Here is a 21,908-nt window from a genome sequence, read left to right as displayed (position 1 = left end):
ACAGTTTCCCACAAAAGATTTGCTTACTTTCCGTAAACGGAATTTTGGAACGGCAAGCTTGTGCACTTGACTGTACCTTACAAACAGGCTAGCTAAGTATTTATTACTTATTAAGTATTTACTATGCTTCACCCGCGGCTTCCCTCGTGTGGGTAAAGCATAGGTTCCGGCACTTGATGAGATTTAGGATTAATTAGGATCTCACGTGAGAACTCCCAAAAATTACATCGGATTTCGTTAGATGTATGAAAATTGCCGTGGCGGCCTAGTGGTTTGACCTATCGCCTCTCAAGCGGAGGGTCGTGGGTTCAAACCCCGGCTCGCACCTCCGAGCTTTTCGTAATTCATGTGCGGAATTACATTTGAAATTTGCCACGAGCTTGGCGGTAAAGGAAAACATCGTGAGGAAACCTGCACAAACCTGCTAAGCAATTCAATGGTGCGTGTGAAGTTCCCAATCCGCACTGGGCCCGCGTGGGACGTATATTTCGCGTGTCATTTCTCTAATCCCAGCCATCGATAAATCTGGGATTTAATCCCAATCCCATGGGAATATCGGGATAAAAAGTAGCCTTTATTATTTCAGTCGTCGCGTGTCGCGTCGAGTTAGAGCTGGATCCCACTTGTCGGATGTCGGGCCCGGATTTTAATCGGATGTTCCGGTGGCAGAACATTTTATATGAAGCTATTATTATTATTATTCCCCTTAAAAGCTAGGGCCAGTGTCAGTTACGATGACAGGGTTGCGGTTTATTCTGCAGAACGCCAACAGTTTGACAGGTGCAAGAAAATAATTTAGAAAATAAAGATAAGTCCTTTTCTGCCGAACGCTGTTGCAGGAGTCACGTCACACTACGACAACGACAAAACATGTTATTATTGGTTAGAACTATAGTCTTATGTTATTAGAGGATATAAAATCGCACAGAATGACAATAAAAGGTGAATATACATAACGAAGGAGGGATTTAAAGTTAACAGGGCGAGGAATGTAAGGGGGGAGGAGGTCATACAAGGAGGATGACAGCTTCGAACATTCGAAAAATAAATGATCATGACAGCCTTCGTCTAAAATGAAGCTATTAGCACTCGCCCGACACGATTTTCTATAGAAATGACACGAAACTGATCTGGCACTAGACAAGCGGGAACGTGCTCTTATCAGCCTAGACGTTACCCGCGTATTCGCTGGCGTAAACCATTTATGGCTTTCTAAATTATAGTGGAAAAATACTTTGGCGATTCAGTTGGCACAAGTTTTTTTTTTGTGAGTTTCTTACAGAGCAAGTAAGACTAAAAAATTCAGAAAAACACAAAAAATGATTTTTAAACTTTAATTTTCCAAAGACAAATCATGTAACATTTTTAGACCTAACAAACATCATTCTGTATCGAAAATTTCCGATTTCAGTTTCAGAGCAACACATGTCATGGTCATGACTAAAAGGAATCCATCAGAACTTGATCAGAGACATGATTTCAATTTAAAATAACACATTTTTGTAACTTTGCGTTCATAAATTTTAGTCACAAACCCTGTTTTAGCCTTTGTTTTGTTCTTGTCCAGTAACATAAATGTCAGTGTGAAAACAAACGAATGTTAAGTCAATTAGGCAAGGAGTCAGTCTAGTCAAACAGGCTAGTCCTTGGCTAGTCCAGTAAATAGTCAAAAAGGAGTTTTATCTGTGTCAAGAAGTGTACTTGCAGCTTTCAGTTGTACCCATTATTTTAGGATTCCGGGATAAAAAAAAAACTAGTTTCAGATTAGAATCATGTTTTCTTAGAGACAAATAATGATGGATTCTTTTCACTGAAATTATCGTGTACAAACTATAGGAACAATGATTTGTAGGTTTGGCACTTACAATCTTAATGGAAGCTAAACTCAATTCCATTTATGGAACATTTAGTTATAATGTAAATCTCAAATCAGCTTTTGCCGACTAAATCTCGCACTCCAGAGTGGTCAATTAGAAATTAATCGCATTTCACTAAAGTTTCTATGTACAGTTTTTTCGAAGTAGTTTAAGATCGATCAGTTACTTTTAAATAGCCTCTCGGAGTGCGAAATTATAGTAGAATTTCATGTTGATTATCATTAAAATAATAATTTCACCCTTTAAGGATATAAAGTCCTTCACATCATTTAAGATTTACTTATATCGATTTTTTTATAAAGTAACAACCTGTATCAATATCGAATTATTTGTTTTTATCAAAAATAAAGTTTATCTATCATGAGACACAATGTTACAAATGTTAGCAAACATAACCTACACTGCGCTTATTTAGGTAAAACAAATACCTAAGAAATTGGTATGACAAGGTAACTTATTATAATGACTGGACTTGCTTTATAAAAATCTGACAGCATTTTAAAAAATATCAAAACCTTAACTTCTACACTCTTGTCTATAGTCCATGCCCATTTATTACTTTTTGTCTGGATAATTAATTAATTATCGATAAATTATAACTTAATTAATTTTGAGGACATGAATCCAACTTTCTCGCTACATTACGCCATAAAATGTCACTATTCAGGAATAAATAACAACACCAAGGACATAAGTATAATCTTTGAAGACCTCTTTTTTTTGTGCTTTCTAAAACCATACGCATGCCAAGTCAAACGTTAAGTAAAGAGTTCGAGGACCAAATTGGATAAGCTAAAAGATCAAATTGCTGACAGATTTTAGTAAAACTAAAAAAAACTAAATCTACATATTTCTCAGTAAACTATATGTACAGAATCGGCAGACATAATTAACTTAACACCTATGAGTTAACACAATACGGGTACTTCTGTTGATCTTACATTTAAATTGGAAAATACAGAAAAAAACTGTTCATTTCCTGTTCTATACTAAACTGAGTGGAGAGCGAGCCTCATGCGACTTAGACGTAACTTTATACAATTTGTATGAAACTATAACATTAATATAATTTTTTTTGTGCAACCTAAAATGGTCAGTAATAGATTATATACCTATGTTAAGAGCTGCCACTATACTAATGTCAAAAACGCTGCCAAGGCAATAAGCAAAGTTATAATACAATTACTTAATTAACGAGTCCCAGTAATGAATTTTAGTTAGTAAGATACTAATTACCACGCGCCAGCGCACACTTCTTGATTTTTCTAGGAATCGAAAAGCGGTTTTCGATATTGATGAAACCCACTTAACGTCCCTAGCGTATCGATGATTTATGGCACCATAGGCAGCGATTGTTTGACATTAGTATAGGCGACTAGTGTTCGTAACAAGTTGCAGTCGAGATATCGACGCAAATTGAATTTAATCCGATCCACGAGCTGTGGTATAAGGCCTACCGAATACAAGGTCACTAGTGGATGCCACATTGCTGCTACCGGCGGCCCAACGGGCGTCAGTAGCAAACCAGCATGGAAGCTCTAAAAAACCAATTAGAAAGCATATTTTTTTATTTTCTTAAAACATTTTTTTATCGTTTCCAGGAATCAATTAGACAATTTATATTTATTTACATAACAACTATTCGCTGCCAAATTTAAACAGAGGTAGCGTTCAGGATCAAGGCGGTATATACAAAACAAAACTAAACTAAAACTACTATGTACATGAGTTAAGAACTAAAACTAAATTATTAAAAAAGAAAATAGGTACGGCGTGAGCAAACATGACCACTAACACGATACTAATAATTGTCTTTTTTGATTGCACGAATGGAACACATCCGTGACATCATTTCATTGCACGCACCCTGTCCATGCATTTTTAAACAGGCTTCTAGGCCGTCTTTTTGACGACTGGCTGCCAGGCTTTTCAGCCAAGTTTTTTAAAGAAGTTCTATTTTAATGTTAGTGTCTAACGTTACTAACTTAAATTAAACAACAGTTCATAGATTTTGATCTTAAAGTAAGTAGTAACATGTGCTTAAACAAATGCGCTTAGAAAAAGACGAACTTATAGATGATAGTTGTACTAATTCTTACATACCAGAGTACTTTTAATACATTCATTGCCCACAACGCACATAAGCGTTATCGTGCGCCACTATCATAATTTAACACCAATTTGAACGCACATGTGCGTTTGCGACGAGTCTCCAGTTTAACACACCATAGCGAATAACTAATTACAACCAAGATAAAATACAGAGACCAATGTACTCTACTAATTTTTCAAATGGTATTTCAAACTATACGCGGGTAAGTAGGTATTTGGTCAAAGATTAAGAAGTTTAGAAAAGTCTTCGCAGCGAAACAATGTAATAACATTAGCTAGGGCGCGCTTCTGAGAAAGTAGTACCATCTCTTTCTGTCTTACGGTAATTGCCAACACTACTTCCTCTGTCATGATTCCAAATGATTGAGTTTCGTTATGGAGTCGGCACATTTCGGCACGGTCAAACTATGTTATAGATATAGTACATAATGTATTCGGGGAAAGTCGGAACTCAATCGGAAAACGACGGCAGATAAAGCATCGATCAATTATATTCATATCCTTCACCATGGAACTGTAATTAGTGTTTAATGTCAAAACAGCTGTACGATGTGCACTGAAGCAAACTGAGAGAGCACCATAGCGAACTTTTCCGATAATATACGATGGAAAAACTATGCACTATAACTTCCAACTATGCTGTAGTAGGCACGTATACTTAATGCAGCATAATGCTGAATCAAATTCCTTTTCGACATCATCAAATGTTTTTAAGTTGTGTATTATTTTAAGAGATGTACTTTTTGATGTCGTATAAAGCTACATTATGTCTATGTCACTACATCTGTAGGGGTGTTAACATTATAAATCTTTATCTGACCAGCAAACGTAACCACTGAGACCAGTCACTGGAACAACACTTTTATTGCATCTAGCAAAGCAGTCCACATTACAGCACTGACTTTGAGGGTAGACCTACCCTGCTGCGGCGCAAACTACCAGCCTACCCTGGAGCTGACCCAGTGCACGCCACTCGACACCCGTCCCGCTCGCACAGCGCGGCCTGCGTCACTTGTCTTCTTCCTTCTTGCGCTGGCTGAGCTTCTGTTTGACATCCAATAGCATCTGCTCGAAGGACATGTCGTTGCGGCGCACAGGCGCGGCCGGGGCGCCGTGGAATGCGCTCTCGGTGTATTCCGCTTCGATCCCATCTGTGGAAAAAAAGTTAATGTGTTAAATGACGAAAGCAACATAACCTTTTCAATGGAGTTGGTTGTAACCTAAAGCCTAACTAACAAAAAGTTGGATATCCCCGACATTGTCAGTTCAAAGTTCAATATCTCAAAAACGACTGAACCGATTTTGATAAAACACGTCTAAGAACAATCGCTAGAAACCCTGCTTTCAAATCGGTTCACCCGTTTAAGAGCTACGGTGCTACAGACAGACACACGGACACACAGACACACATAGCGGTCAAACTTACAACACCCCTCTTTTTGCGTAGGGGGTTAAAAATACACTTCGGCAGGCCGTATAGAACGGAGAACGGAGGCTGTATTGTCTAACGCGCTGACGTTTGCAATCGCATTCACCATTTCTTTCTACCCTCGTCTTATACCGTGTGAGTGTGACAGAAAATTATGAAAATGATTGTGATTCCAAGTGTGTTAGAAAATCGGCCAAGTGCGAGTCGCACTGGCGCACGAAAGCTTCCGTATCATCTATACAAGATTCATTAGACATTAGCAAAAAACGGAAAAAAAAAACAAATTAGTTGTGTGGAAGCCCTCCTTAAATATTTATTTTATACCGTTTTTAGTATTTGTTGTTATAGCGGCCACAGTTATACATAATCTGTGAAAATTTCAACTGTCTATCACGGCTTATGAGATACAGCCTGGTGACAGATGAACGGACGGACGGACAGTGAAGCCTTAGTAATAGGATTTCCGTTTTTACCCTTTGGGTACGGAACCCTAATAAGGCTTCAGATTTTATGTAAATAACCAACAAAAAGTTGCAAAACCTCCGACTTTGTCACTTCAAAGTTCAATATCTCAAAAACGGCTAAACCGATTTCGATAAAACATGTCTAAGAACCATCGCTAGAAAACATGCTATCAAATTTTAAAAAAACCGCATTCAAATCGGTCCACCCGTTTAAGAGCTACGATGCCACGGACAGACAGACAGACACACACACATAGCGGTCAAACTTATGACACCCCTCTTTTTGCGTCGGGGGTTAATAACTGACGACCAGATGGCCTAGTGGTTAGAGAACCTGACTACGAAGCTTGAGGTCCCGGGTTCGATTCCCGTGTCGGGGCAGATATTTGTATGAAAAACACGAATGTTTGTTCTCGGGTCTTGGGTGTTTACTATGTATTTAAGTATGTATCTATCTATATAATTATATTTATCCGTTGCTTAGTACCCATAACACAAGCTTTGCTAAGCTTACTTTGGGACTAGAGTAGGTTAATTGGTGTGATATTTATGTATTTATTTATAAAGTATACAGACCGAGATCGGCGTAGCTCTGTCGGCAGAAGGCTCGCCGGCCCCCGAAGCCAACGTCGTACTGCGGGAACTGGGCGGCCGCCTCCACGGCGCTCCACGCGTCGCGGCCGCACTCAAACGTCACGAAACCGTAGCGAGTTCTGGTGACAATAAAGAGCTATTAACCACTGTGATAATACTAGTACATATTGTTAGCAATAGAACTATATCTTTTGAAAAAGGAATAAAGTGTCATTTTCTCTGTATCATTCAAATTAACAAAAAAAAAAACAACTTTATCTATGAGACATTAAGTTTTAAATTTCCATGTCATGTTTGTTGTATGGTGGGTCGCAGGAGGTATATTAATATGGCTATAACGGGCAAAGTGATAATTATAATCTAAACTTCAATATTTATCACATTGCCCTGTCATTATGAATATTGTACTGATCGTTCGCTTTGACAACTGATTCAACTAAACCGATTTTCATTCGAAAGTTAAGCTATAACCAAAAAGAAAAGCGGAAAGATCCAACATAGGATACCTTTTATATAACATACATTAGGTTTCGGCGAGCGAGCGATGAGTGAGAAGACGAGTTAGACGAAGTCGGGGGTTAAGTTCCACGATATGGCTATTAAATCGAAAGTGATAATTATAATCTAAACTTCATTATTTATCACATTGCCCTGTCATTATGAATATTGCTACATGATCGTTAGGCAATTTGATTACAACTGATTTTTGGGCAACTAAATTCTGATTAATTCATTCGGAAAGTTAAGCTAAAACCAAAAAGAAAAGCGGAAAGCTATGACCAAAACTTTATTTACATGGACTAATTTCTTTTAGTATAACATACATTAGGTTTCGGCGAGCGAGCGAAGTGAGTGAGCAAGACGAGTTAGAGCAGAAGCGACTTGGATAGGTTAGATTCGCCACGATTCTCGTCCGATTAAATCGAAGCGATTAATCTTACCATGTATGCCCTTAAACTATTCAGGATATATTTCGGAACCATCTAGTAGAATTCTAAAAGTTAGGTTAGCTTAGTTTTATAACAACCCTAATGTACTAAGTTTCATTAACATTTACATTAATTTGTGTTAAAAATCTAATATTATGAGTGTTTAATATTTATTGAGTGTGCCCTAATAAATAATAAAAGTCTTGCCAAAGGTCCCCCGTATTTTCTTACAGTTACAGTTGCCCAGTTATAAATACGGTATAAAATTATAGTACAGACAATCAAATTGATTCCTTGGACATCACAGAACCGTGCGTGTCGTAATGACACTTTGCGTCATTAGATAAATATATGTTATAGACAAAATAATATACTATGACAGCGTTTCATGGGGGCCTAGGAATTAAATTGACTATACAGCCTTATGCCAGCTGGTTTGCCAGCTGTTTGATAAAAAAAAATACCAGACAAACGGACGCCAAGTTCAAGGCAGAGATTTTTAGGTAAGAAACCACAAAAATAACTTACCCATCCTCTTTATTATGCAGCCGCACTTCTATAATGTGTCCGAACTTGGAAAACGAAGCTCGTAACGACGCCTTAGTGCTGTCCTTCTCTAGCTTGCCGACGAACACTATCCGTCTCTCTTCGACTGGCTTATTGCTGTCTCTGAAATAAAGCAAAAATAATCAGCGACTGCGAACTGAGGTCAATCAGTTTTTTTTTTAATGATTCACTGCTATTTAATTAGAGGTTATAGACAATTACTTCTACCGGCAATTTCTTCAGTCTACACATTATCATCATGTCGAAATATCGTTGAAAATCTATTGCAAGTACAAAAATTAAAATTGCATACAATGTGCTTCCACCTATCGTGGAATAGTAGAAAAGTAATTGACAGCTTTCTATAAAATCATTGCATTATAAAATGAACTCTAACCAGAAGTATTAAGATTCAATACGGGTGGATGGCTACAGAAATGGATGAAATAGTTGATCCGTCAAATAGATTATTAGATAATATTGGACACGATTTTTTCTTTTGTATATTAAACGAAATATGCAAAAGATACAGCTACTTTAAGTTTCGCGTGACGTCACATCGTGCTAAAGTGTCGACACTTTTTAACACGACGTGACGTCACGGGCTCCCACTCCCGAACTTTAACGCGCCTCATCTTGTCATCTTTGTCATTTTTTGTTCGACAAAAGAAAAAGCACATGATCAATATTTTTAATAATCTAATTGAAGGACCAAACAGATTTCTTTTTTACCCAGGAAATGTCCCAATTATGCTCAGTTGAACTTATGTCTCGCTGACATACTATTTCCTCTTCTTTTTCTATTCCATGACTGAAACAATCAATGATAACTTTGGAAGGACCATGTTACCTGTCCTCAGGGCTGTAGCTCCTGTACCCTTTCCTCCTGAAGGGCTCTTCCCTCCTTGGGCTGCAGGACCTGGTCGTGTTGCGGGAATCATCAGATGAACTCGAGCTTGAACTTGAAGATGACGACGAACTGCGTTGCAAGAAAAATATTCAAAGTCAAAGTCAGTCAAAATATCTTTATTCAATTTAGGCTATAACAAGCACTTATGGATTAGGCATAGAAGCAATAGGCGTAGGTAGCCTGTCTACTCTGCACCGTTATTTACAATTTGGACGCTATTGTAGCTAGGGTCAGAATTAGGGGAGAGCAATCCGTCTGTCTGTCAACACTCTTTTTCTCAGAAACGCGTGGAGGTATCAAGCTGATATTAATATCAAATACTAGTTACCCTTTGAAGCATTGAAAAAAAATCAAACTTTTAAGTCAACGCAATCAAAGACTCGGTTGTGAAATTTGAAATTTCTCGACACAACTCTGACAAAAACACTTTAAAACCTTAATTTGTTATTGAGCGCCTTATTTAAAGTGTATCAGATTCTTGACTACCTCAATTCGGAAAAAATGTTAGATAAAGATAAAGATAGATGATGTTAGATGTATAAAAGAACATTTTTTTTCCAAATAAAGCTATCCAATTTAGAGAACCCCAAATAAACCCCTGCTCACCTGCTAGAGGAATCGGAGCTCTCAGATATTGTTGGTTTTCTCAGTGGAGGCGTGTAAGTAACGTCGTTCTTTTTCTCAATTTTGGGTGGCGATTTCCTAGGACTCTTTGATCGTGTTGAGCCATGTCTCGATCTAGAGCGAGACGGCGATCTGTTAGACCGGTAGTCTCTTCTTACGGACGGCGAGCGACGACGATACGGCGACCGGGTACGTTTCCGTTTGTACGGGGAGTCTCTCCTACGTCTTCTATAACGGTCAATCGATCTTGATCGTCGTCCACGCACACTTCTACTGCGGGTTCTCCTCCGTCGACGACTTCGCGATCTCGATCGACGTCTGTACTTATCGTATCCGCGCGAACGTGATCGCTTGTCTCTTGAACGTGATCGCTTGTCGTTCGAATGTCGTCGTTCTATAGAGCGTGAACGCTTCTCGATAGAACGCGAACGTTGGACGGATTGCTTGGGTGTTGTGATAGAATCATCTATACTGACAGATTTATCTACGCTGCAAGGACTGCCTTGACTTGACATAGACATGTCGCTATCTCTACGTTGTCTTTGGATAGGACTCCGCTCTTTACTAACTGATGGTTTAGGTTGAGGTTTAACCACTTTGGGTTCCATTTGTTCAGTTTGAACACTAACACTTGCAGATTTAGGTTTTCTTCTGTGTTTGCTCAGATGTAAAATAATCTTGTCTTCGCCGTGATCTGCTTTGACATCATAATCACGTACTATCACTGTTCTGTAAGTCTTAGGCGACTTTGAAGTCAGTTGGTTCGGTTTCTCTACTTGTTCTTCTGGTGCTTTCTTCATTACTACATCTTGTATGGAAGCGAATAATGAATTACTAGCTATTTTAGGATTAACTTGCTTCTCTGCACTCTTCAAAGCTGCGGTAATATTTTTAAATCTTGTTTTATCTATCTTTGTATCTGAGTTCTTCTTGTCCTCTGGGCTATGTCTCTTCATTGCGTCGAATACATTTTGTTTCAGAACAGCGTCGGATTTTTTTATTTTGAAATTGATAAGAGCCTTTGCATCCATAGGCGGCGACGAAGATTTTCTCTTCTCTTTTGGTGATGGTTTTTCATTTTGTTTAATTGTCTTTTCCGTGTTCGTACCAACACTAACTAGAACCAATTCTTTGTATTCTTTATTTTTCGGTTTTTTGTCTTTAATAACTTCAGGCACCTTTTCTGGAGTCAAACCACCAACTATTTTTAACATTTCGGCATCACTAATCAAAGGTTGCAGCTCTAAATTCTCAACTTTTGGTATCTTACGCATGACTATATCTTCGTCTCTCTTTCGCATCGCCTCTGCTTTCTGTTTCTTGCTATTTAACAAGATCTTTCTTGACGCTTCTCTGATTGGATCAAAGATTTTTTTAGGGGCCTCGGGATTCTTTTGTTCTATTTCATTAACTACGCCATTGGGAGGCGTAAGATTTGTAGAGTTGTTGGCCACTTTTTCTAGAGGATATGGGCTTGGTAAGTCAGGGAATATTGCCTCAGGGCTGACAGTTACGGAGCTGTTGTTGGAAGTAACTGATCGTCTTAACTTGTACTCCTGTAGATTCAACTTTTTCTTTTTCTGAGGCTGATCTACTTCAGTTTTGTTACAACTATCAATTATCATTTTGCTATCATCTTCCCTGGGCCTTTTCTCAGGTTTCAATTCCATCTGGTGTGGTATTTGGACATCGCATTTGTTACTAAACAGAGCAGTATAAAAGTTTTCGTCTTTTGGACGGGGTTCATCTTTTATTACACTTATAATATCGTTACTACTATTTACATATTTATGTTTTTTGCTACCTAGTTCCTGTATATCACTTACAGTTATATTGTTCACTTTATTTCTAACACTAGATGTACACTTTTTAATATGTTTTTTATCACTCCGATAGTCTTCATGATCACAGTTATTCATTATAACTTCAGATTGATTCTTAATCGTTAACCTAATACTAGTTTTCGTTTGACTATATGCATCATCACTAGCTTTGCAAGTAATATTATTCATCACAGATAAGTCATTTTTACAAGTATTACTAGCACTGTGGTTGGGAGAAAGTTTCTTACGACAGTTCGATGGTGTCGGCTGTTTTATAGGTTGTTTGAGTGTCGACTTTTTTATTTTTACATCGCTGTCGTCGCGAGAATTCTTCTTGTTTTTAGTGCATTTTTCACTCTCATCATCACTGCTGAGGTGGTACACAACTCTTTTGTTTTTACACGACCTATGCCTCGAATTTAATATTCTGCTGTTACTTGACAGTACTTCTGGTTTGAGGAGACTCTGGCCGCCTTTGAGTGCTGGCAAACTGTGGCGCTTTTTCGTCGTGCAATAATCATGATCTGATTTCATTGGGCTGGGCGAGCGCTTTATCGCTGTACTTTTCGTCGGCGGCATCTGTAAACGAGTTTTACCTTGATACTTTTCTTTAAATGGGTCCGAGAATAACCTAGCTAGATTTTATTCAATAATCATTCAATTGTGACATTACTCACACAAATTATTAAAAATTATGAACTATTGGGTCATGGCAATTTAAAATGAATTAAGTTATTAGATAGTTAGAAAGCATACTAACCAGTATTTGCCGCATTTTGTTCTTGTTAAGCTGAACGCCGGCGTCTTGCAAACGCATACCGTTTGTCAATCCGTTAGCTTTGGGCTTTGGCTCTTCCTTGGCAACAGACTTTTTTGGCTTTGTGGCAAATTTTTCGTTTGCTTCAAACTGTTCGAGGAGAGAGTTCAGATTGTTCGCCGCGAGCACTGGTATGGCAGCGTCATTGCAAGATTCTACGTCAACGAAGTCATCTGCCTCCGGTTTGATATCGGTAACCTGAAGTTTAGCCGTTTTTTCGATACAAAAATCTAAAACGTTTGGTTTGGGTATAGGAGTCGAAGTTCCACAAGGTTCCTCATTCAAGCAAGTGATGGTGGATTCGACAGGATTTTCTATTTCCATATCTTGAGAAGTGAAATCATCACTGTTATCTAATTTTTGCTCGGGTTTATCGGTAATGAGAAAGCTGTTGACGTCTTCTTCGGTCAACGTGCGCGGGAGTTCATCGCATTTCATAGTAGATTTATCCCCAACCAAATTAGCCAAAACTATGTTTAAATCTTCAAAGCTTAAACAGTGTTTGCCTTCCATCATATCTGTGAAAGGGGTTTGAGGCACTGAAAAGGATCTTCGCGTGCCTTTTTTCTTATATAACTCATCTTGTATACATTGTTCTACTTCTTCAACTTTTGGTAAGATATTTAACAGATCAGATTCATTTAATGAGACATCTGCTATTGTTTCGTGCTCAACCAGGTCTTGATCAGACACTCTACCATCATTGTGTTCCAATGCATCTTCAACCTGAGTACTGTTCTCGACAACATTGGAAGTTTTTGTAACTTCTGACTTTTTATCTTTGACAAAGTAGTCATCAACACTGGAAATTTCGGGCTCTGTGTGTACTGGTACAGTTTCCTTTATGAAATATTCATCTACATCTTTGACGACAAATTCCTCCTTAATATCCTGTACATCCAAGGTTGGTTTCGGATCATCTTTAATGAAATATTCGTCTACATTTGAAACAACTGGACTCTGAAGGCTTAATTCTAAACCAATCTGGTATATTTCTTGCTTTGTTTCACAATAATCGAAGTCCATATTTCCTTCTATAAGACCTTCGGATTCTTGTGTATTGTCATGGTCCTCTGACGCTTGTGCTGTATCTACATTCTCAGCTTCTAATTGCTCTTCATCAGAGGAAACTTCAAGGTCTAAATCAGGATGGACCGCATAGACTTGGATTATATCATAGTCTGTGCCCTCAACTAGAGTGTCATAGTCATCGTCTAGTAATGGACTATTATCGACTTCTACGACTTCTACGTTGTCATCATCATCTGAACTTGCGCCATTGTTTGCTTGGCTCATGGCAGCCTGGAAATAAAATTGTTTATAGGATAAAATAGTTTGAACTGAAAATTGTCATACAATCAAATGTTTATTTTATAAATACCAAGAGAAAGACACATTCAAACAGACAGATCGCTCGTAACTCAAGTGTTTTTTTTTATAACTAGAAAGCAAAATACATTGTTTCCATATTCAAGAAAGAAAGTGAAGAAATACATAACATCCATAATGATTATACTACTGAATTTCTTAATGTTGTTTTAAATATTTGACAATCATTAAAACTAAATAACAATGCAAGCAATACTCACAGGCTGACTCCAATATTCTCCATCATACTCTGAACTCTCCTCCTCATAACTATTTTCTTCGACATACTCCCCCTGCTGGGCTTCCGGGTAGTCGGGGCTGTTCTGCTGCTCATTGCAGCTGCCGTCTGAAGAGATTGACTCACTGGTTGACCCCATCCTCTTGTGCCCGATAGTACGGTATCGAGCCTGGTGAAATGTATTCAAAACATGTGACTCCATCGCTGGAAAGAAGAAAACTTAATTAAGAGTCTGACCGAACATTTGGTAGCATTTTCGGCGAGTTTTAGCGTCAAATTGGATTTTCATTTTTGGCGGAAAATTGGCCGAAATTGGGACCGCCGCGAAACAGGGTTCGTGGAATTTCATGCGGTCCAGGAGTAGTTGGCATCACGTGATTCCGCCAAACTATGCAATTTTTCGGGGTAAAAACTATCTATGTCCTTCCCAGAGTCTTTAATATCATCTAAAGCCACCTATTTCAGGTAGGTTCTTTGGACAGGGCAGTCTTTCACCTATAAGAGGCTCTGGGCACAACATGCTGCATTCGGTAAGTGATTTTCAGGCGAGAATTGAGTAGCTATCGGTTATCGTTTGGTAATGGAGTAGAGACTAGGGGGGCCCAATCCATCGCGGGACCCTGGGCACGTGCCCAGTGTGCCCAGTGGGGAAGAGGGGCCTGACTTTGGATGTTAATAGTTTTAGTTAATAGCTAGATTTTCGTCTCATTCATATGACTAAATAAATGATTGTGGCTCACAAAAGTCTGTAAGGTAAAATCTGTTATTATTACAAAAACATTCAGATTTTCTCCACAAGTTAGGGAGTAAACTTTTTGTTCAGTAAGTACTATGAACAGTTGTCACTGGCAGTTTTTTCAATAATTCAGACAGACATCTGACCAACTGTCAAACAACCATAACAAAACATACGAAAAAGCAACAAAAAAATCGTAAAAAGATTATTAACTAAAAAAAAACTGTCTACCACCACAATTTGAGTGTACTGAAAAAATATTTGTGACTCAAGGTACCTAGTGATCTTTATTTATGACAAAGCTTACAAAAAAAAAACCCATGCATTTTACAGATAATTACAGAGAAAAGTTATATACTTATATGTTTGAGGGGGCACGAGCATATGGGAAATGGGTGGTAGAAGGAAAATAGGGCGAAGCGCGGTGGGTCATAATAGTTGTTAGGTATTTTCATCATGTTACTAAAATAAATACAAATTTTAAAAATGTAACATGTATATGTCACGGTCTCAAATAAATATAAATAATAGAAATAGTTAAAATGCAATAAGATAACGTTAAGTGTTAGGGGAACTAATGATGTGTGCACAGCTGTTTGCAATTGGAATCAGAAGGGACAAATTTACTAACAATTAGAAAACTGGGCCTCGCTTGACTAAACAAGGCAAACAATTACAAATAATGTGACATGTCCAAATTTTAAATATTCATATATATTTTTTTATATTTAATGTTTACTAGGAAGATTTTACACCATTGCATCACTCCCAAATACTTCTTATAATAATTTCAACTTAATTACTATTTAATTACATGTAATTTAGAATTGTTTTGTGCCAAAATTAAGTATTGTTTCGCAAAACATTCCCGAGAATGTTGTGCTCTCTATTAATGATAGTAAATCCAAAACAAGATCTCAGCTGGTGGAGGCTATATTCAGTAAAAGTCGACCGCTTTCAGAAGAAGCGACGCGAATTTACAGATTCATTGGACGGGCCTTTGCATCCAGAGACGTGGTTTCAGTGCAAGGGAGAGTGTAATATCTGTCTGTAGTGTGGTGTATATATCTGAGGCTCCCCATGAGGCTGACATAGTCACACTTGGTGTGCTAAAGCCTCGTTAAAATAGCAGAGGGAAAAAAAATTAAAATTAGGCTGGCATAGTCACACAGGTGCACTTAACCTCAAAAAAAAAAAAAAGAAAAAAAAACTTCAAGTGGTTGAATTTAGATGCGCCAAAAAACCAATAGTTTTTATTTTATTCTTGGAAAGAATAGGATATTTTAAGATACCGTTTTTATTGATTTTGAATTTGGATGAGTATTCAATTTTTATAATTTTTTTACGAAATACGCTGGATGACGTCACAGTGAGACAGCCACGTACCATTGCCTAGAAAAGTTCAGGTCATACATAACATAATCTGTTTCATTATCTTATCTTATCTTAAAAATCAAGCTTGGCTTAGAGTCCTAAATGAACCTTGACAAATAGTTTTATTTATTTCTCTTCTTTTAGCTTCGATTATTCCTGTTTGTTTAATGGTGTGATAGTAAATAGATATATATTAAAAAATCTGATTTATAATTCTTTTGTATTTACTTGTAACATAGTAATTTAATAATTTAATATACATTTCGGACTTTACGATAAATGACAACTGTTAAAAGCCGGGTGCGCATCATCTGATTAAAGTTCTATCTTTGTCTTGGAATCTGATTCCTGAAAACGCTTCACAAAGTCTATTTTGCAAAATGGTTTTTGATCTATTGTGTTGTCAAAAATTGGGACATCCCAATTGATTTTAAATTTGGCATGGTTATGTAGATTGCAAGATAGATGATGAATGATTGCTTCAAGTTACGCTTTAACAAATTCGTAATATTTAGATCAGAACTTTTAGTTTCTTTTTTTTTATTTTAGGCACAGAATAGTTAAATTAAAAAGAAAACTAATAGATCTTTGGGGGAAAAGCTATGTCCAGCAGTGGGTGTCCAGTGGCTAATATGATGATGATGTTCTGTATGTTTATTTTCCTATAATTATTCACAGAGAACTTCTAAATGTATATAGTAAAATTTAACAAATCATAGGGGTAATGCGGCCAGCATCATGGGAACACTGCCACAGGCAGATCTTTTGGATGGGGTGTTCTTTTTATAATTTTTATTTTTATAGTAACATATAGATACATTTAGTTAAGGTTTTTTAGGTAAGTTTTCTTTGTCTTATTATTATGTTCTTTATTTTTCTTTCATTCTTAGGTTTATTATTATTATTTAATTTAATTTAATCTATATTTAACAATAATTTTACTGAATAATCAAAAAAAAACATTATTTTAATACATTTCTTAAAGCAACTTTTTTTTATGATGATGATGATAATAAAATAGGCCACTATAGTGTCTTAGAGAAATTAACTTCATTGACCTGTAATTGTCCCCTTAAAGTTAACAGATATCAAAAATAACACGGTGTATATACCTAAGTACCTACCTGATTTTTTTCCCGAATTTTTGAGCATTCTATTTAATAGTTGAATTTCAATATGACTGATAAGTCTATTCTGATGCTTTTAATTATGAATACTAATAAGGAAAACATCAAAAATATACTCATTAAACTGGATACTATAATTACTTGTCATTAAGACTCTTTCTAAAAGGTTAATCACATGGTTTAATATTAATTAGTTAATTGTTTGTGAAGTAATCTATACAATAATGTCAATAATGAGTAGGGTCGGGACTTTTGGATGCTAACCGTGGTTCTAGAACCCATGGAGTCGTCATATGATATTATATAATTTTCGAGGTTAAAGTCAAAGTCTAAAAATAACACAATATATTAGATACTGTGATAATGTTGTTACATCGTAAAGTAAACACATGTAATAGAATGCAATTAAAATTATCATAAATCTTTATAAATAGTTATAGTGACCGCAGTTTACAGGTGAAGCGATATATACTTAAGAGCAAAGAAATCGAGCCACCCTTGCAATTTTTACGTTGATTTTTATGTTTTTTAGGTTGTAAGTGTTATCATGTGAACATAAAAATTTGCAAGGGTGGCTCAATTTCTTTGCTCTCTAGTGTATGTATGATTTATATAATTATGCACCTCCTTTGACATTAGTGCTGTGTGTGACAGACTACTGACAACTTTTTCGTAACTTGAGTAATATTGTCACTTTTGATAAAGATTAACTGAATCATTTTAATACGATTTGCGAAATTGAGTACCTACTGATTTGTAGGTACCACAAAGATACCATATCGGATATCATTTTCGAGAATATAAGTTTAACTTCAGTCGATGTAAGTAGAGAAATCTTTCTCAACACAAAAAAGAATTTTTGATCCTTGCTTTCTACCATTTTTTAATGAACATTGAATAATAATTGATGACGATTATGATACACTTATTCCAAAAGCCAGCATTACCTCATATATCTGGAAGTTATGAGTAATATTAGACAGTTGGAGAAGTGGTTTTTGTTGTTGTCACATAAAGTAATTGTTTTACTTTATTATGATAACTAACATTATTGTGTTTTAGTGTATTATACAGTGTTAAATGTGTTAGTAAATAAAATGTAAAATATTATATAACTTTGACTTTGACTTCAAAAATTGTTTTTAAACATATGACGACTCCATGGATTCTAGAACCACGGTAAGCATCCAAAAGGCCCAAACCTAATAATGAGTAATTTCCTGGTTTTTTTTTTTCAATGATGATGTACAAGTCATATACTAGTATCCCACTAATATGCGAAAGTTTGTAAGTCTGTTTGTTTGTTTGTTACTTCATCACATCTAAACCGCTGAACCGATTTAGATGAAATTCGGTATACAGATAGTTTCAGTCCCGGGGAAGGACAAAGGATAGTTTTTATCCCGGAAAATTTCATAGTTCCAGCAGGATAGTAAAAACCGAATTCTACGCGGACAGGAGTCGCGGGTTATGGCTAGAATTCAATAAAAAATAAATAAAATAAATATCATGGGACGCATGACTACAGACACTAATACTTAAAAACATATTATACAACCAAGACTCCAGAATATACTATACATAATATTTGCCATAACACCAGAGAATTGAGCCCGGGACCTCTAGCTTCGTAGTTAGGTTGTCTAGCCATTGGGCTATCTAGTCATCATTGATATAGTCCATGTTACAAAAATATGTATAATGAAAGTTATGTATTGTCACAACTTTGAAAAATATCTCATATCTCAAATGAAATCAACTCTTTTCTTTGTACAATAAAGAGTTTACATACATACATACAATATGTCAACAAAATGGACCCTGCAAATAAACAGAGATCATACAGAAAAATTATTGATTTTGAATTAGAACTTTTTTAAAAGAGACTGTAACATATTTTTCAAACTTTGGCCATTTCAATCTCACTTTAGTCAATTCTTTCTTAAGTATTTCACACATTCAATATTAGTAGTTAATAGGTGTTTGAATTAGGTTACTTTACCCTTAATTTATTTATATTTATGAAATAAACCTGGCTTGTTGTAAATTTTACTAAGCTGTAATAGTTTGCCTTCTACTTTGCTATATGGGCCAATCAACTATTTTACCCACACTTTGGGCGTCTCCTGCGTTACCAAAATTGTCTCTGGCAACCAAAAAATCATACTTCCAACAAGATATTTCACATGTAGGATGGCATGTATTAAATTACAGAAAAAACATATTTACTTACAAAAATCTGCAATTGTTTGATAAATGTTGTGGACAGATTAGTGTTGGTAAAAAAGTTGATTGTCCCATATAATACTATTATCAATTTTACACAGGTTAGCTAACAAAAGGGGACTACCAAAAACAAGCAGTTTAAAGCTTCTAAGTAAATTAATTCCTGAATCAAAAATTGGTTTTAGCAAAATCAACAGTAATTGGGATTAGACCAGAAAAAAAAAGGTGTGGACAGATAAATTAATTAAAATAACAGAATTATGTGTTAGGGTTAATGCACAGCCCAAAACAATATAAGGATGAATTTTTGGAAACATCCCAAATGAGTAAATTTGAAAAATAAAATGTTGATGCAAAATCAAAATTACAGCAGCTACAGATGCTGAATAAGTACCTGCTATTAAATTTTAGCTATCATTGAAAATAAAAATTAAATGGTTTTTTTTTTGAAATCCACCCCTAAGGGGTGAAATGTAAGCACAGTATAATTATGTAACAAAGGTCCAAGTTTTTCAACATTTGTGAATGCAAATATTTAACTCCAATTGAAAGTTTTATTCAGCACCATATGTGTGTATGAAAGTATTTTGTTTTTTTTTCCACAAAACTTAAAAAAATACTGTTTTCATTTTACTTCCCCAAGATATTGTTAATTTCACATACAGCCCAACAACCAAACTTAATAATTAAATTAAAACAGGATTTCTTTAAAAAGTTTAGACTAAATGGCCTGTATAGCTAGAGCCAATGAAGTTTGTGAAAAATGTATATCTTGCTTTTGACATAAACGGTTACTTTTTATTATTAAAACCTCTATTAAAATAGTGATGTTTGCAAGTGTATGTTACTCTTTCAGGTTAAAATGACTGGATAGAATTTGATTAAATTTTGCATGTAAATAGCTGGATCCTAGGAATATGATATAATTAATATACATAGTTTTGCACATTTTTTCTTTATGCAATATAAATGAACACCACAAAACAACTCTATGGAATTCTCATAGGAATTAAGTAAAATCAAACAACAACTTTAACACCTTAAATAGATAAATAAATAACTTTAAGCTAGTGTTAATACCAATGGTGGCCAAAAATTATTACTTCACTTAGTCAAAGATTTAACTATTTTTTAACCAAAAACACAACCCCATGCAAAGTTACATCTTCATACCTAGATCCATTGCAGATTTAAATTTTAATTAAACTCATCTAAAACTTAGTGGAATTGATATCATCTACATTTTGTCTGGAACTTCGATAGCAATCATAGATTTACTTCCCATAATAGAAGCACACCCACATGTACCAATTAAGTAAGGTTATGTAAATGTAAATATTGAAGAAAACCTCACATCACGGTTCAGAGGCAGTGACATAGGTTTAATGTAACTTTCGACTGGTATTTAGATTATTATCGTAGTTTTTTAGCAACTAGCATGCGACACATCGCTCTACCGGAGATAAGCGGCGCGCAGCCACTCAATAACTGTCAAAATGTAAAAACAATCCAAATATCACGTGATCCCATTGCAGTTTACAGTTAAACTGCGCCCAACTAAGTAATAAACTGTTAATTACACGCGCTCAGATAAACTAACGGTACATTTAAGCGATTGTTGCAAAAAAACTGCACCAGTTACGTTCTAGGTTAGGTCGCGATTTTGCGACTATTTGCTGCGATTGTAAACATGAACGATCATAAAACGTCTGGATTTATTTTAACACCGTTTAAGAGGGATTTCATATGATAAAAATGCGCTAAGACACTTAATGTAAACATCCCTAACGTGAAATGAAAACCCGCGCGCTACACCTAACCTTGATAGCGAAATAAGGTTGTTACAGGTTTCTAGTTCAAGGTCTCATGAAAAACTCAAAAGTCACATGAAGGCGTTACACAAACAAAACTGAAATATCATTGCGACCCGCACAAAAATCTATTTTGGGACAAACAACAGATGAAAAAAGTACTAACCTTACGGACTCAGATGACTGTTCTATCCATGTAATTTGCACTTGAGGACTTGTGCGCCTCTATCACAAATTACACCACCAAAAACACTAGCACTGATATATCCTTCACACTTTCAGACACGAGTCCGCACGATATTTAATTGTTTTTCGTAAAAAATTAACACTTTTCACGAAACATCACATGTTACGAACTTCACGACTGCAAAATTTTGGTGTTGCCAGCCGTATCGAAAAAAAGTTTTAAAGCGTCTCCACATTATAAAATAGGAAACGGTTTACATTTTCAACAAAATTTGACTAAGGATTTGGTTGTTCGACTAGTATCTCCAGTGAAGTGTCGATGTAGACTGACTGGCTAAATCTTCCCGTTTTACATCTGACATCAGATGCGAACAACAACTCAGCCTATCCCCCTCCTGTTTTACCTGCTACAAAGTATCCACCCCTGGCACAAACCCAAACCCGGCTTTAAAAAAAAATCTATTGTCTTACTTTTGCCACTCTTATCGGGAAGCAGTGGGTAATTGTTTCGAGGACAATCGCCTTAGATTTTCTATTATGAATGGAATAAAAGAAAGTAAAAACAACACGTGGTTATCTAAAAGTTGTTTCGATTATTTCTACGACTTTAGGAATTTTTTATTCCAAAGACAAAAATTTTCAACGAAAAACAAATATTCTTTAAAAAAACGCATTTCAACGTTTTCTGATAGATTAAATACACATAGTTTTAATTTA

The 21,908-nt window shown here is 36.0% G+C and overlaps 2 protein-coding genes across 2 annotated transcripts in view; one reads left to right on the top strand and one right to left on the bottom strand.

Annotated features, from left to right (window-relative positions):
- Positions 1-1,320: 1,320 nt before the first annotated feature.
- On the bottom strand, positions 1,321-21,472 carry srl (PGC-1 family member spargel). Its single transcript, XM_074107069.1, has 8 exons — positions 21,172-21,472; positions 13,715-13,935; positions 12,069-13,427; positions 9,468-11,887; positions 8,802-8,930; positions 7,934-8,074; positions 6,459-6,595; positions 1,321-5,140 (listed from the first exon to the last, which is right to left on the bottom strand). The coding sequence occupies exons 2-8, from the start codon at positions 13,931-13,933 to the stop codon at positions 4,998-5,000; spliced, it is 4,548 nt and encodes a 1,515-aa protein (XP_073963170.1). The 5' UTR covers positions 13,934-13,935; positions 21,172-21,472; the 3' UTR covers positions 1,321-4,997.
- Positions 14,625-21,908, top strand: part of LOC141442169 (uncharacterized) — a 40,554-nt gene continuing 33,270 nt past the window's right edge. The window contains exon 1 of the mRNA XM_074107070.1: positions 14,625-14,740. The gene's annotated coding sequence lies outside the window, so the exon portion shown is untranslated. The remainder of the gene's footprint in view (positions 14,741-21,908) is intronic.

Source organism: Choristoneura fumiferana, chromosome 25 (genome assembly GCF_025370935.1).
Source record: "Choristoneura fumiferana chromosome 25, NRCan_CFum_1, whole genome shotgun sequence".
Classification (NCBI taxonomy): domain Eukaryota; kingdom Metazoa; phylum Arthropoda; class Insecta; order Lepidoptera; family Tortricidae; genus Choristoneura; species Choristoneura fumiferana.
This window is presented reverse-complemented; position numbering and strand designations above follow the sequence as displayed.